Source organism: Mustelus asterias, chromosome 1 (assembly GCF_964213995.1).
Source record: "Mustelus asterias chromosome 1, sMusAst1.hap1.1, whole genome shotgun sequence".
Classification (NCBI taxonomy): Eukaryota; Metazoa; Chordata; class Chondrichthyes; order Carcharhiniformes; family Triakidae; genus Mustelus; species Mustelus asterias.
Genome location: NC_135801.1, coordinates 109,217,051 through 109,234,771, shown reverse-complemented (window position 1 = coordinate 109,234,771; position 17,721 = coordinate 109,217,051). Strand labels below are relative to the sequence as shown.

At 45.1% G+C, this 17,721-nt stretch overlaps 1 protein-coding gene across 4 annotated transcripts in view; it reads left to right on the top strand.

The window, feature by feature from the left end:
• LOC144495985 (BTB/POZ domain-containing protein KCTD8-like) overlaps window positions 1–17,416 on the top strand; it is a 243,064-nt gene extending 225,648 nt beyond the window's left edge. The window contains exons 4-6 of one of the 4 annotated variants that reach the window (XM_078216933.1): window positions 5,674–5,694; window positions 8,416–8,420; window positions 16,749–17,416. In XM_078216933.1, the coding sequence (XP_078073059.1) occupies window positions 5,674–5,694; window positions 8,416–8,420; window positions 16,749–17,143 (421 nt within the window). In that variant the 3' untranslated portion in view covers window positions 17,144–17,416. Of the gene's footprint in view, window positions 1–5,673; window positions 5,695–8,415; window positions 8,421–16,685 lie in introns of all 4 variants that reach the window. The other 3 variants (XM_078216906.1, XM_078216915.1, XM_078216923.1) reach the window with 3 other exon arrangements.
• Window positions 17,417–17,721: the final 305 nt, after the last annotated feature.

Here is a 17,721-nt window from a genome sequence, read left to right as displayed (position 1 = left end):
AGTTGTGGTTCATGGCGCTTCAGAGGTGTCTGGATTATTGAGTCTTTTATTGGGCTGTACTAAAAGTTATTTTTATGAACTAATAACTATTTAATGGTTTTTCTAACACATCCGACTGTAACTATAGGGTTCGTTGCTTCTACACAGCATATAATGGATGAATGGGCATGAAAGTCTCAAAGCTTTATGTTGAAGGAAAAAGAACCATAGGGGTTATTTGGGAGGCAACCTTGGCATGCGGGGTTGTTAGGGGCCATAAGGGATAGGTGTGGCATGAGAGTGTGTGGGGAATACACACACTCTCATGCCAGGCGTAACTGGTGTAATCAGCAAGTTTGCGGATGACACGAAGATGGCTGGACTTGCGGATAGCGAAGAGCATTGTCGGGCAATACAGCAGGATATAGATAGGCTGGAAAATTGGGCGGAGAGGTGGCAGATGGAGTTTAATCCGGATAAATGCGAAGTGATGCATTTTGGAAGAAATAATGTAGGGAGGAGTTATACAATAAATGGCAGAGTCATCAGGAGTATAGAAACACAGAGGGACCTAGGTGTGCAAGTCCACAAATCCTTGAAGGTGGCAACACAGGTGGAGAAGGTGGTGAAGAAGGCATATGGTATGCTTGCCTTTATAGGACGGGGTATAGAGTATAAAAGCTGGAGTCTGATGATGCAGCTGTATAGAACGCTGGTTAGGCCACATTTGGAGTACTGCGTCCAGTTCTGGTCGCCGCACTACCAGAAGGACGTGGAGGCGTTAGAGAGAGTGCAGAGAAGGTTTACCAGGATGTTGCCTGGTATGGAGGGTCTTAGCTATGAAGAGAGATTGAGTAGACTGGGGTTGTTCTCCTTGGAAAGACGGAGAATGAGGGGAGATCTAATAGAGGTGTACAAGATTATGAAGGGTATAGATAGGGTGAACAGTGGGAAGCTTTTTCCCAGGTCGGAGGTGACGATCACGAGAGGTCACGGGCTCAAGGTGAGAGGGGCGAAGTATAACTCAGATATCAGAGGGACGTTTTTTACACAGACGGTGGTGGGGGCCTGGAATGCGCTGCCAAGTAGGGTGGTGGAGGCAGGCACGCTGACATCGTTTAAGACTTACCTGGATAGTCACATGAGCAGCCTGGGAATGGAGGGATACAAACGATTGGTCTAGTTGGACCAAGGAGCGGCACAGGCTTGGAGGGCCGAAGGGCCTGTTTCCTGTGCTGTACTGTTCTTTGTTCTTTGTGAGGGTTTGAGGTTCATGACTAACCATAATTCATAACCCTTTCTCTTTTGTATTTGGCTGGGATGAAGTCCCAAGGGGGACCTTTTAAACAGCTTGCCTCTGCACTTGGCAGCTCCTGTGACTGTCTCCAAACTTTTCCCTGGTCAGCAGTCCACAAACATCCCCCCCCCGCCTTCCCCACAATGAAAATACAATTCTTGTGGGTACCTTCTCCTGAGGTGGGCCAGGGCCAGCTGGGAGTTTCCCCAACTCCCACTACCTACCATGTGGATGAAAAAGCAGGCCTCTTTTGTGTTCTCCACACAGAATTCAGTAAAACCAGGCTGAAGTATGCACTGTGTGCAATTTTTATGGATCTTTTGTGGTCTGACAAGTGGTCGTTAAAGAGATTGTTGGAGATCATGAAATAGCAGGCAATTTTTTTTGCTAACCTTAATGCGGAGTCAGGAGCAGTCAGAAAGTTTACGGCCCATGCCAGAGAATCTTGAAATGCCTCTGACCTGTGAGTATATCAGGATGTCTGAATGGCATCCACAGCTTGCTAATATTGTGCAAATGATGCCTGGAGACCAATTTTCTGGCTGATGTGTTTTGCAGACTTCCTGTGATGTCTGTGATTACTCTGCACTTCACAGCAATAGACTGGATGTGGAACAATGCATCGCTCAGAAACACTTTTATCGTGGTGTTCCACTTTTTATATTTACTCCGAATCTAATTGTTAATAGAATGATGACACGTCAAAATTGATTCAAAGCCATTGATTTTGAGTTTTAACCAGATGCTGTGGTCAACTAAGTATTTAAAATAGTGAAATATATTGAATTTACTCTTACCATACTTCATGGTCTATTAAGATGCTACATATTTTTCCAATACTGCATTTTCAGCTGTAAGATTTTATATGGAACAACATAGAACAGAAACAAGCCTTTTAGTCCTGTTTGCACAGGAATTTACCCCCATAATCTATATGCCATCCGACATTTTCTCTCCATACCCTCTAATAATTATTTTCTAAATCTCTTTAAAAAAAACAAATTGTGGACACTGCTTCAAAAATGGTTGGTGATGGAGAATTTCCCATTCTAACCACCTGCTATTGTGATCATCTTAGATTTGTACCGTCTGATTAAATATCATTATTTATCTCGTCATAACCTTTCATAATCTTGAAGGCCTTTCTCCGATCACTTTCAACACACTCAGCTCCAGCGTGTCTCCGATTTCTCTTCATTACTGTAATCTGTCATACCTGGTATTACTTTAGTGAATTTATACTTGATCTTTGATATTGCTCCTTTAATATGTATCCAAAATTAAACCTAACCTGTTGTTATCTAGTCCTGTGTGCCAGGAGAACAAGTATGCGACTGACACAGTGACAGAATAATTGGTAGAGAGGGACCTGTTTTAATTTATTTTTGGCTATCCGATATTAGTGAGCTGAAGTGCTCCTCTGAGCCTAAGGCCACAGACTTAATGCAAGAAAAATTATAATGGGCAAAGTTTTCTGATCCTTCCCACTGGCAGGTTCTTCTGTTCCTATCAAAGGTGAGTGCCCTCCCCGCCCCATGGCGGGTTCCCCAGCGGCAGGATGGGTGAACCACACAAAATGCCATAGACATCGGCAGGACAAGGAGATCCCACCAGCAGCCAATGGCGAATTGCCTCAGGGGGTTTGAAAATTCCACCCTATGACCAAGTGTGATATCAAGGAGCCCTAGTTAAAGCAAATTCAGTGTGAATCAGGGAAAAACCTCTTCACTGGCTGGAGTTATACCTGGCACAAAGATTAGTGACTAACACATTCAACCCCGGGACAGCACTCCAGAAGTTTCTCAGGGCAATGCTAGTGTCCAAAACCCAATCATCTTTAGCTGCTTCATCAGTTACCTGCTTGCACACAGCAAGGCCTGGACAACATCCAAGCTTGGGCTGATAAATGGCAAGTAACATTTTCACCACCTTAATGCCAGGAAGCGGCCAAGCCCAACGAGATAGTGGTTAGTCATCTCCCCAATGGAATTATCGTTGTTGATTCCTTACCATCAATATTGACCAGAATCTCGATTGGAACGGCCACATAAATATTCTAGAGCCTGACTCCTCCATTTACAAGGTACAAACAAACCAGGGATATAATGGAATACTCTCCACTTACCTGGATGGTTGCAGCTTCAACAGCACTCAGAAAGCTCAACAATGTTCAGAACAAAGATACCTGCTCAGTCAAACAAGAATATTGGAAAGATTTGTAGACCATTCAGCCTCTAACATATTCCACCATTCCATTAGATCATAGCTTACCTTCACTTCTTGCTCTTGATCCATACCCTTTGATACTTTCTCACATCTTGTCCCAGTATCCACAACATTTTGGGGGAAAGAGATCCAAATTTCCACCATCCTTTGTGTAAAAATATGCTTCTTGCTTCCACTGCTGATCAGCTGAGCTTCATCCCTTCGTCTAAACATAAATTCCCTCCTCCACTGACATACTGTGGCTGCAGTACAATACAGGATTCAATATAGCAACACATGAAGCTGGATCTCCTAAACTGTCATCTTTGCCAGCTAGAGGCACATGAGCAGAAGATGCATAGGAAACACCATTACCTCCAGGCTTCACTCTAACCCATCCTGGGTTAAGGACATTCATCACTGACACTTCATCATGAATGGGTCAAAACCCACACATCAATCAACAAACAGCATTCTATCTCATTTGCTAATCCCTGTCCCCCTGATTTGACAATTATCACTGAACCCAACTGTTCGGCACCTGCGACATTTTCTTTGCGAACTGAACTATACAAATTCCAGTTTTCTTTGGTAGAATTTTGAGTTACATTTATAAATTTTCCTTTGAAGATCAAACAAGGGGTGGCACAGTGGTTAGCACTGCTGCCTCACAGTGCCAGGGACCTGGGTTCGATTACAGCCTCGGGTGACTGCGTGGAGTTTGCACATTCTCCCCATATCTGCATGGGTTTCCTCCGGATGCTACGATTTCCTCTCACAATCCAAAGATGTGCAGGTTAGGTGGATTGGCCATGATCATTTGCCCATTAGTGTCCCAAGATGTGTAGATCAGATGGATTAGCCATGGTAATTGTACAGGATTACAGAGATAGAGTGGGAGAGGGCCTGGATAAGACACTCTTTCAGAGAGTCGGTGCAGACTCAATGAGGTGAAGGGCCTCCTGCACGGTAGGGGTTCAATGATTCTAGGAATTTCTCATCACACAGATTGCAGTAAGTCAAGTAAGAGGGTCTCTTCACCACTCCACCTTCCACTGAGGATGAACACTAAGTAGCAGCCTTGCTAACAAAACCCACATCCCAGAACAGCGAACATAATTTCCTGAAATTTGTGCTGGCTTTACTTTTCTTTCCTGGTGTGTCCGTTCAAAATGTGAACAAGGAATGCTCCGTGGATTGAAAAACAGTTATATTGCTTATGGAAGAAATTTTGTAATGCTTACAGTACTTACTTCATGCAGTGTTTCCAGAGAACATAATAGACTGTGTGACTGCAACAACACATAATATACCCTTTTGTCTTTTGAAGGACCTGCAAAAGTGAATCAAACTTTACTGGGGCTCAGCCACTGACTTTTTAGATCGTTTGGGGACCGAGTGGGTTGAGGGCACAGTGGCATTAGCAGCAGTTTGATTGGATGAGTATTGATCCAGCAAAAATTCCAGGAAGACCTACTTTTCATAATACAGTGAGTTGCACTCCCATTTTGGGCTTGGCACTAGGAGCTGAGCTGAATGGAAGTGGAACGCAACATATAAGATACCCATCCATTGAATTTAATATCATCATTGCAGTTTTCAACAGAAGCACACGGACACTTTCTTAGGCTATATAAAATACAGATTCCTTGTTGAATATAAACTCCATTTTCATTGCAATTATTGCTACACGTTTTCAGCTTTTGTCACTTTTGTTATTCATCAGTGTTGATGCCACCAATTAATCCTGCTACTACTCTCATTCTTTGCTCCCGGTATTATAATTCACACCAAGGCCCATCACACCTATGCTTGCTGATTTACATTGACTCCTGGTCCAGCAAGACTTTGATTTTAAAATTTTCATTCTTGTGTTCAAAGTCCTCAATTATCTCCCCTCCTTCAGCCCTACAGTCCTCCAAGAACTCTGTGCTGATCCAATGCTGGCCACTTGAGCATCCTCGAGTTTATTTACTCCACCTTAGGCAGCTTTACATTTATCTGCCAGGACGCTTTGGAATTCCCTCCCTAGACCTCTCCCCTCCTTTACTCTTCAACAAATCTCTTTAACAAAGCTTTTTGGTCACCTTTCACAATAGCTCATGTGGTTCGGTCTGAGCTTTTGTCCAAAAGTACACCTGATAAATTCCTTTGGATGTTTCACTCCATCAAAGTTGCCATGTAAATGCAAGTTGTTTTTGTTGTTGTAAACAGTGTTTACATCTCCAGTGAGCTGGAGTGCACCTTTTACTGCCTAATATCTTGCTAAATTGTAGAGTGACTCAAGGTTGTATCATCACTTTGAGACTACCTCATTATATTACTGTAATATTGTAACTGTTGCCACATGCATTTGTTCTCTTTACAGAACATTGAAAAGCATTCTACTGAGATGCAACTTGACTGCAAACAAACAAGCAAGCTATACACAAATTACATAAATAGCCAGAAAGCAGTTTCCGCAATGAGAATGGTTAATTTCCACTGGCCCGTGACAATAAAAGAAAGTAAAGGTGCAATCTTACTGTTACCCTCGGCATGGATTAACTTTCAAATCCAATTATTCTAAAACTAGTTGGTGCTGGCATTTTTACGACTGGTTGTAAGGTCACATTATTCCACTCTGTCTCTGAGAGACTGAGGTGTTTAGCCTAACAAATTGTCAATCAGTAAAGGATTATAGACTAAGCTTGGCCTTGAAATCAAAGGCAAACAACTTGGCCGAATGTTTCTGGCCATTCACGCCCTGCCAGCACTGCAAGTGAAGATGGAGAATTCGCTGCTCGGCCAAATCTCTGTTCACTGCCAGACCAGAAAATCCTTCCAGTAAGAACAACTGAAGAATTCTGCCCCATATCTCTGTGTTTAATTAGTCTAGAACCGCACATTCAGTTTTTTGTTGGCATCTGTGGATTCTTGATTTTCTTCATCTATTAATTTGGTTAACTGTCATTCAAGACAATGTGTTGGATGACAATGCTCTTTTTCACAATCCTTTGTTAGTCATTGGTCACCATCTATAAGACGTGGCTTGATTCCTATTGCTTGATACCCAAAGCGCTACTAAGGGGGATTATAATTCACACTGATGCATGAGATTCTTTGTTTTCACAAACTCTGCCCCTGTCCAAGATTCTCCTGAGTTTCTGCTCTTTTTGTCTGTTCCTCGTGGCAGGAAGAATGAATAATTGAGTAGCTTAAAGAAAAGCTTTCTATTGCCTTTTAACGGATATACATTTGTATCTGTGATAAATGCTCTTAATGGTCACCAAAAAGAAATCAGAAAAATCTGGAAAAACGTAGGGCTTGATTGTCCAGCGGGCCTCAGGACCCCAACATTGGGGCTAAATCAGGGTCCAGAGTCCACAATTGCTGGCATTGGGGCCAGCCTGATGATTTTGCCAGAGGTAGCCTCTTAATAGGCTGCTTCCAGACCCAATATCCAATTAAAAATGGCTGGCAGGGCCTCTGATATTGCCAGCCCAGCAGCCCTGAAGTCTCAGTAATGCCATAGGGAGAGCTGGATACTGCTGAGCCTGGTAGGCAACCTAGAGGTTGCATCAAACCAGAGGCAGCCTCAGATAGGTATGTAGAAATCATAAATTTGGAATTGCTGAGGGCTAAGTGACTCACTAATTGGAGGGAAACCCCTTCAGGAGATTCATTGCAACCATAGGGGCTGCCTTTCCAACCCATGATCACCTCTTTGGGCCATAGGGCTTTCCACAACACAAAACTGACTCTGGCTCTTAGGATTTGGTCTTTTGACCCTCATTAAGATCCTCATTGTGACTGCAGTCAGATAAAGTCATCCTGCAAGAGGTGGTTTTGGTATCCAATGTATGAACTGAGGGAAAGTCAAGTATTGGAGATGGCATTCCTGCCTTGCATATGGATGGAGACCATTTCTTGGGAACTACCATTGATTGTTCAATTTTACACTTTCACAGACAGAGGAGGAGTGGAGAACGCAGGCTGCAGGCTTCACTGCCTTATTGATAGCTTTGGGAGAATGAGGAGAAGGAAGGCCCCTTGCTGGGTAGCACAGCTCAGGGAAGACCATCGTCCTGAGGAACAAGAGCCAATGAGGTCCCAGGGAGACCCTAATACTGACAAGGAAGGGCCAAGTCCACAAATGTGGACCCCATGAGCAAACGGCAGAGTGAAGAATCACTTCCAGTCCTGTCAGGAGATTTGACAAACGCCTTGTTAAAGAGCTGAAAATTGAATATCAGGTGCCAAAATCCACCCTGCCACCCAGTGCGAATCATGCCAACCTTCCCATCTGTCACCACATTTTGTCTCCAGAATGGAAAATTCCACCCTTGGTGATTTATTTTTTTATTTATTCATTTGTGAGATGAAGGCATCACTGGATAGATCAACAGAGATCCATCCATATCTGATGGTGAAGCACCTTCTCAAACAATTGCAATCAATGTGTTCTTGGTACCACCTAAAATGCTGCTAGGAAGGGAGTTTCAGGATTCTGACCCAATGACAATGAGGGAACAGCAATATGGTTCCAAGTCAGTATGATGTGTGGCTTGGAGCAGAACTTGTTGGTGGTGGTGTTCCTATGCATCTGATGCCCATGTCCTTCTAAGTGGCTGAGATCACAGGTTTGGAATTTGCTGTCAAAGGATCTTTTGTGAGTTCCTGCAATATACCTCATAAATGGTATATGCTGCTGCCACTGTTCATCAGTGAAGGAGGGAGTGAATGTTTACATGTGGTGGACGGGATGCCAATCAAACAGGCTGCTTTAGCCTGGATGGTGTTGAGCTTCTTAAGTGTTGTGGAATGGCACTCATCCAGGCAGGTGGAGACTATCAAACCTCTGACTTGTGCCTTGTAGATAGTGAACAGGGTTTGGTGAGTCAAGAGGTGAGTTACTGGCTGTAGAATACCCTGTCTCTGACCTGCTCTTGTAGCCACAGTATTTATAAGGCTGAATTTATCAAATTCAGTTTTTGGTTAATGATAACCACCAGGATGTTGATCGTGGTGGATTCAGCAATGGTAATGTCATTGAATGTCAAGGGTAGATGGTTAGAGTCTCTCTTGTTAGAGATGGTCATTGCCTGGCACTTGTGTAGCACTAATGTTACTTGCCAACTATCAGCCCAAGCCTGAATGTTCTCCAGGTCTTGCTGCATATTGTTTCGGAATGCAATTAGCTGAGGAGTACCTGAGGAGTCCCAAATGGTGCTGAACATTGTGCCATTATGAGAAAACATCCCCACTTCTGACCTTCTGATGGAAGGAAGGTCATTGCTGAAGTTGCTGAAGATAGTTGGGCTTAGGACACTACCCTGAGGAACTCCTGCAGTGAAATTTTGGGACTGAGTTAATTGATTTCCAACAACCTCAACCATCTTCCTTTCTTATAGATAAGTCTCAAACCAGTGGAGATTTTTTCCCTTGATTCCCATTGACTCCAGTTTTGCTGGGTCTCCTTGATACCACATTGAATCAAATGCTGCCAAGATGTCAAGGGCAGTCATCTCATTTCATCTCTGGAGGTCAGCTCTTTTGTCCATGTTTGTAATGAGGCCAGGAGCTGAGTGGCCCTAGCTGAGACCAAACTGAGCATCAGTGAGCAAGTTGTTGCTGAGTAGGTGCCACTTGATTGCACTGTCGACCATAACTTCCAGCACTTCACTGATGATTGAGTGTAGACTGATGAGGCGACAGTAAGTTGGGTTGGGTTGGTCCTTTTTGTGTACAGGACATATCAGCACAATTTTTCACATTGCTCGTAGATGCCAGTGTTGTATCTGTACTGGAACGGTTTGGCTAGGGGAGCAGCTAGTTCTAGAACACAAGTCCGCAGCATAGATTTAAAATTTTTCCCACCCTCCTGCCTCCAATGCCATCTCCACGTGGCTACAATTCTGCCCTTGGATTTCAGAAGCAGGTAGGACAAAAGGAGATCATTGCATAGGAGGCCATATTCACAGCAGCTCTTCAACTTCTCACAGAGTCATAGAGGTTTACAGCATGGAAACAGGCTCTTCGGCCCAACTTGTCCATGCCACACTTTTTTTTAACCACTAAGCTAGTCCCAATTGCTCACGTTTGGCCCATATCCCTCTATACCTATCTTACCCATATAACTGTCCAAATGCTTTTTAAAAGACAAAATTGTACCCGCCTCTACTACTACCTCTGGCAGCTTGTTCCAGACACTCACCACCCTATGTGTGAAAAAACTGCCCCTCTGGACCCTTTTGTATCTCTCACCTTAAACCTATGCCCTCTAGTTTTAGACACCCCTACCTTTGGGAAAAGACATTGACTATCTAGCTTATCTATGCTCCTCATTATTTTATAGATCTCTATAAGATCAAACCTGAGCCTCCTCCGCTCCAGGGAAAAAAATCTCAGTCTATCCAGCCTCTCCTTACAACTCAAACCAGCAAGTCCCGGTAGCATCCTAGTAAATCTTTCCTGCACTCTTTCTAGTTTAATAATATCCTTTCTATAATAGGGTGACCAAAACTGTACACAATATTCCAAGTGTGGCCATACCAATGTCTTGTACAACTTCAACAAGATGTCCCAACTCCTGTATTCAATGTTCTGACCAATGAAACCAAGCATGCCAAATGCCTTCTTCACCACCCTGTCCACCTGTGACTCCACTTTCAAGGAGCTGTGAACCTGTACCCCTAGATCTCTGTTCTATAACTCTCCCCTATGCCCTACCATTAACTGAGTAAGTCCTGCCCTGGTTCGATCTACCAAAATGCATCACCTCGCATTTATCTAAATTAAACTCATCTTCCATTCATCAGTCCACTGGCCTAATTGATCAAGATCCCATTGCAATCCTAGATAAACTTCTTCACTGTCCACTATGCCACCAATTTTGGGGTCATCTGCAAACTTACTAACCATGCCCCCTATATTCTCATCCAAATCATTAATATAAATAACAAATAACAGTGGACCCAACACCAATCTCTAAGGCACACCGCTGGTCACAGGCCTCCAGTTTGAAAAACAACCCTCTACAACCATCCTCTGTCTTCTGTCATCAAACCAATTTTGTATCCAATTGACTACCTCACCCTGGATCCATGAGATTTTACCTAATGCAACAACTTACTGTGCAGTACCTTGTCAAAGGCCTTGCTAAAGTCCATGTAGACAACATCAACTGCACTGCCTTCATCTACCTTCTTGGTTACCCCTTCAAAAAACTCAAACAAATTTGTGAGACATGATTTTCCACTCAAAAAGCCATGCTGACTGTCCCTAATCAGTCCTTGCCACTCTAAATGCCAGTAGGTCTTGTCTCTCAGAATATCTTTTAACAGCTTACCCACTACAGATGTTAGGCTCACCAACCTGTAGTTCCCAGGCTTTTCTCTGCAGCCCTTTTTAAACATAGGGACAATATTTGCCGCCCTCCAATCTTCAGGCACCTCACCTGTGGCTGTCGATGATTCAAATACCTCTGCTCGGGGACCTTCAATTTCCTCCCTCGCCTCCCACAATGTCCTAGGATACACTTCATCAGGTCTGGGGATTTATCTACCTTGATGCACTTTAAGACTTCCAGCACCTCCTTCTCTGTAACATGTACACTCCTCAAGACATTCTCTGATGAAATGAGGTGGCTTTGCTTCACAAATGTGGCTGTTTCTGAGCTATGTCACCCACACTGAAGCCACAACTCGAGCCTTGCACCAGTGAATGGACAGCACAGCCTTTGGTTGTCAAGTTTCTTAACCTTTACATAACAATCTCCTTCCAGGTTTCACTGGCTGACATCAGTGACACCCATTAGTTTGAAGTCTGCTGTTGTGGCAAGTATGCCACCAAGGCTTTCAAACCAGGTGGAACAGCTGGATTAATTTCCCCATCAGCAAAGCAAAGAAGAAAGTGCCTTGACTAGTTTTGCCTGAATTTCAGGCTTGTATGTGGTTGAAAGTGCCATAGGCTGCACTTACATTGCCTTAAGTGTCTCCATCAGGAGATCTGGTTTACAATCACAAGCAAGTACATCATACAGATTTCTGCTGAGTTCCCCAGCAGCAGCCATGACTCAGTCATCCTTTGCCTGACGTCTGTGTCATCAGGTTACCAGACAGCTACTGGACAATAAATCATGCCTCCAGTCAGGAAACCAGGCACAACTGCAGGGCTGGCATGTAATGAGAACCATGTGCCATCAAAAACATCAATCAAAATATCAGCCTGCTCACCCATCTCTTCCAAATCTTAGACCACTGGACAGGATCTTTGCACCCTGAGAGGTTATCCAGAGTTGGGGTTGTTTGTGCTGCATTACTTTGCCATCATGGGGAATCTGTTCTGATCACCACCTAAGCAGAAGAAGCTCGGGAGGAGGAGCAATATGAAGAGAAAGAACGGCATCGACCACTAGTGTCCCCAGCTGCTAGAGCTCTCGGTAGCAGCTCATCGAAGAGTATTTCACCCTAACTTATCATCACAACACCAACACTTCCACAATTCATACCACTACAGCCTTCAGTTCAAACACCCCACACCCTTCTTGCCCAACCTTCTGGTCCTGACCTCACTTCAGAGTAAAAGATAAATTTATCAATCAATTCAATTCCATCCTTGTCCATACTTAGCAGAAATATTTTGGAATAACATTTGTGCAAGTTTTGTGTACTCAGTAGCTGTAGCCTAGTTAGGAGGAGGCTCCTGATCATCTATTGAAGACATTTTGGATGGTTGTGATGGCTGATCTCAAGCAGGATCTAGAGTCTCAGCATTGGCTTGGGCAATTTAGTAAGAGTTTTAACAACACCAGGTTAAAGACCAACAGGTTTATTTGGTAGCAAACGCCATTAGCTTTCAGAGCCCTGCTCCTTCGTCAGATGGAGTGGATATCTGCTCCCAAACAAGGCATACAGAGACACAAAATCAATTTACAGAATACTGATTAGAATGCAAATCTTTCCAGCGAATCAAGTCTTAAAGATACAGACAACGTGAGTGGAGGGAGCATTAGGCACAGGTTAAAGAAATGTGTGTTGTCTCCAGACAGGACAGCCAGTGAGATTCTGCAAGTCCAGGAGGCAAGCTGTGGGGGTTACCGATAGTGTGACATGAACCCAAGATCCCGGTTTAGGCCGTCTTCATGTGTGCGGAACTTGGCTATCAGTTTCTGCTCAGCAACTCTGCGCTGTCGTGTGTCGTGAAGGCCGCCTTGGAGAACGCTTACCCGAAGATCAGAGTCTGAATGCCCGTGACCACTGAAGTGCTCCCCCACAGGAAGAGAACAGTTCTCCAGTCCAACGCCGGCATCTCCACATCTTGGGCAATTTAGTCCAGGTGTCCAGGTGGCACTAAGAAAGGCACCGACAGATTGTGTGGCAGGGGAGCGAACATGCTGTCATTCTGTGAGGGAACAGGAGGCGCATCTCTTGGAGCCAAAGCCACACTCCAGTGACTGAATGCCACTGTCAACTTTAGTCCCCTAACCATAGCCATCTGTGCTTCTATGGCAATTGTAAGAGTTATCAGAAGAATATCTGTCATGTGGCAGACACGTTGTGTTCCTAGAGCTTACTGCTCACTCCATGTTGACTCCATGCTCTACAGGAAGCTTTGACATTAGATAGGGTTGGATTCTTTGATGCACTCAGCCATTGTGAGTGAGCTTGCCGGCAGCATAGCATTTCTGGTATATGTCCACCAGCTGCCTTTGGTATGATGGGCCCTGGAATCAGCATCTGAGTTCTCTGCATATGAATTAGTTTTTGATTTTGTTGTCTGGTGGCCTGGCAGCTGTGGCAGCCTATCCCTCTGCCTTAACACTTGCACATTTCTGCCCAGTCCTGCACTGCCATCCTTAAGTTTAGCCTCTAATCTATGTTTATTACTAATATCCTAGGGTGTCATGGTGGCACAGTGGTTACCACTGCTGCCTCACCGCGCCAGGGACCAGGGTTCGATTCCAGGCTCGGGTCACTGTCTGTGTGGAGTCTGCACATTCTCTCTCTGTCTGCATGGGTTTCCTCCGGGTGCTCCAGTTTCTTCCCACAGTCCAAAAGACGTGCTGGTTAGGTGCATTGGCCATGCTAAATTGTCTCTCAGTGTTCCCGAACAGGCGCCGGAGTGTGGCGACGAGGGGATTTTCACAGTATCTTCATTGCAGTGTTAATGTAAGCCTACTTGTGACTAATAAATAAATTTTAACTTTAAAAACTTTAATATCTGAGCTTGTGAGGATAATATCGAGTGACAATGGATCTTCACAAATGCCAGGTTTATCTTCCTGAAGTGGCAGAGATAGCTCAACATTGTTCACTTGGATGGCACAGTGGCACTGTGGTTAGCGCTGCTGCTTCACAGTGCCAGGGACTTGGGTTCAATTCCTGGCTTGGGTCACTGTCTGTGTGGAGTCTGCATGTTCTCCCCGTGTCTGCGTGGGTTTCCTCCGGGAGCTCCGGTGTCTTCCTACAGTCCGAAAGATGTGCTGGTTAGATGCATTGACCATGTTAAATTCTCCCAGTGTACCCGAACAGGCGCCGGAGTGTGGCGACTAGGGTATTTTCACAGTAACTTCATTGCAGTGTTAATGTAAGCCTACTTGTGACTAATAAATAAACTTTAAACTTTAAACTTTAAAACCTGAAACAAAAAAGATTCCCAGCTCCAGATGCAGAAGGTGAGTAAAGAGGGATAAATAGTTGATGAAAGTGGCTGTAAATTGCCATGCACAATGTGATTGGTGAGAGAGAAGCAATAGGTGTGTCAAGACCCTGCCTGACATCTCCTCCAGCATTGCCGATCATAAGGGACATGACCATGCCCTGCCTGTGATGGCCACATTGTCTCCTTCAAGGGGGGAGAGCTGTTCGGGTGGACGCTGCCTCCTCCTGCCTGGAGTTTTCTGCAACCTTCTCCTGCAATGTGTTACTGGCATCTGTGTAAGGTATCAGAAAGTGTACCTGTCCCAGTCAATTCATTGATTCAGGGAGGGATCTTGTGTCCACTATCACTGTCCACAAGATTGTCGCATGGGCTCAAGATGCTGTGAAACCCGGAAGTTGCGAATCTCGCCAGCAAGACCATGACTTCTGATTTTTGCCCCCCTGTCGCCGGCGACATGACCAGATTCACACCCACAATGGGCATGAACCTGATTTTCATACATTTCAATAGATTTCCATATCATTAAACTCCCTCCCCCACTAGATATTTACAACCCCCCCGCCATACATTCACACCGCGCTGGCATGAAATCACATTGGTCACATCTGCACGGTTTACAACAAGTGCAGCATTCCCCAACTCCCAGCCACCACCACATACACATGAACCCCACCTCTCCAATGAGGCTCCCACTGGGGTCCACCTCTGGCTCTACTACCTGTGCCAAGAGACAGTGCCAGCGGGCATTGCCAGGTCATTGCTTGGCCATGTCCCTCTCCCCTGGGGGCTATACTCACCGTTATACCCCGGGGGGGTCACTGCCAGGTTGGCACTATGTCCATGCCAATCTGAGTGCCAGCCTGGTAGTGTAAACCTGGCAGTGCCAATCTGTGCCAGGTGGCAGAGCCAGAGGTGGACCCCAGTGGGAGCCTCATGGGAGGGGTGGGGGTCATTTGTATGTGGTGGTGGCTGGGAGGAAGTGCACATGGGAGCTGGAGATGCTGGCGATGCCTCTTTTGGGAGGTGGGTAAGTGCTGCCATTGACTGTGTGGATGGGGTAAAAGGGAGAAGGGGTATGATGTTTAGGTGGAAGGGAGGGAGGGTGCCAGCACTAACTGCATGGGTGGTGGGTGAGTGCCAACTTCGATCGGGACTGGGGGTGGGGTGGTGGGTGCCGACTCTGATCAGGGTGGGGGTGGAAATGGGGAGCCCCTGAGACCTCCGTGGTAGACTTGGGGTGGGGGTTTGGGGGACGGGGAAGGATCATTCATGTTCTGATTGGGGCACTCCCAAAACATGGTGCCTCAATCAGAGTGCAGCCGGGCTTTGCCGATGTGTTTAGGCCCTGCCACCCTGCATGGCATCATGAAACTTGCCCAGCTGTTTTTTTTGACAGAATGTAGTAAGATCTGGAGAGAGAACTGACCTGTCACACATTGATTTTCTCACCAGAACCAATATTCTGCCAAATTTTGGTAAGATCGCTGCCATAGAGAGTGTGTTAGACGAGTTGAAGGGAAATGAGGTTTACAGTAGCAGTGAATGAGAAGAAAAGGAGGTGAAGTGAATTGTAGTGCAGTGATTGTAGGAAGTTGAAGGGAAGTGGAGAAGGGAATATTGTGAGTATTAAGACTGTAGATGGTCAAAATACAAGCAGAGGGCACAAGTATTCGTACAGTGACCGAAAGAGAATGAAGGGAACTCAAGAGAATGGAATAAAAGCAGAAAGGCAGATTGAAGGAGCGAAGCATAGGGACACAAATTCTACTTTTATCTGTGAACAATTCCACAGGAGATGAGTGGAGTGCTGGGATCCCTAAAAAGAGCTACTGTGCGTAATCCCATGGGCCGATCGTGCAATTCATAAGATCATAGATCATAAGATATAGGAGCAGAATTAAGCCATTCGGCCCATTGGGTCTGCTCCATCATTCGACCATGGCTGATAAGTTTCGCAACCCATTTTCCTGCCTTTTTCCCGGAACCATTGATCCCCTTATCAATCAGGAACCTATCTATCTCCGCCTTAAATATGTTCAATGATCTGGCCTCCACAGCTTTCTGTGGCAATGAATACTATAGGTTCACCATCTTCTGGCTGAAGAAATTACTCCTCATTTCGGTTGTAAAGGGTCGTCTCTTTATTCTGAGCTGCACTCATGGATTCTAGACTCTCCTACTAATGGAATCATCTTCCCTATGTCCACTCAATCCAGGCCTTTCAGTGTTCTGTAGGTTTCAAGGAGATTCCCCCCTTCATCCTTGTAAACTCCATCAAGTACAGATTGCTCCTCATTTTCACAAATCCAGGTCTTAGCCATTCTTATGTTACTGGGCTTTAGGCTTTGGAAGTGATTGTAATTCATGCACATTTTTTCTCAGGTGGTTGTGAACTATTTATTAGGGTGTCGTGCCACACAGCTTCTCCATCTTCCCTTAGTGACTGCAGAAGGAAGGTATAGTCTTGTTGTCTTGTACCTGTGCATGATGCAGTGAAACACAGTAACGGAAAATGCCTGAGTAACTTTTTGTTTTATCAGCCCTTTTCTAACTTTAACAGGGGGACCGCAAAGACCGGCCTCACCAAAGTCGGAGTGTGACGGTAAGAAGCACGACAAGGGAGAAAAGGGAATGGAAAGTGGCACCTCGTGTAACGAGCTCTCCAGCTCCAGTTGCGAAAGCCAGTCAGAAGCCAGCACTCCGCAGGAGAATGTCCCTTGTGCAGCGCAGCCCACACCATCTCAGCCTAACACCCTGACACTGGACCGGCCTTCCAAGAAAGCCCCCGTTCAGTGGATGCAACAGCCCGACAAACGCAGAAACAGCGAACTTTTTCAAACGCTGATGAACAGTTCCCGTGACTCAAGCCTCTGCAAAAAGAAAATTAGCGAAAAGCTGAGCGCCGAGGACGAGATGAAAAAATGCATCCAGGATTTTAGGAAGATCAAAATACCCATTCAGTTTCCCGAGCGTAAACGCCCCTGGCAGTCTGAACTATTACAGAAATATGGACTTTAAGTTGAGACAAAAGACTAGCTACAGCTTGAGTTCTGTTTGAAAAAAGGGTTTGTGGTTCTGAGTCACCCGCTGTCCGTCTTATATTCTCTGTCTTATCTGTTGAACTGTGATAAGATTGCAAAAAATAATCAAAACCCAAAAGGACGCCTGTCAGCTGATCAGTCAGACATTTGTTCTGCAGTCCCGCAACATGACACGAGGCATACCTGTATGCTTAGAAAGAAAGTTGTTCACTGGCAGTAAACATTTTTCTAATAGGGTCACCTAATCTACTGGCAGGCCGTGCAGTTAGAATGTGTATCTACTGTGGCACGCCTCAGTCTGATTAATAACCGTAGCAAAACTAATGGATTCTCCACCATTGCATCGATGTGTCAGAAACAGTTATGCATGGCCTTAAAGATTTGAGTGGTGCAGCTCCAGAAAACTTAAGACGTTGCGTTTGTGGCCATTTATAAAATCACTCTGACCGCTACCAGCTTCCTGCAGTTGTTTTGCTTCCCATTCACACAAGTCTAAGAGTACAGGCCGCCATTCCATTTAAAAAAAAACTGAAATCTCCAACTTGATAATGTAAT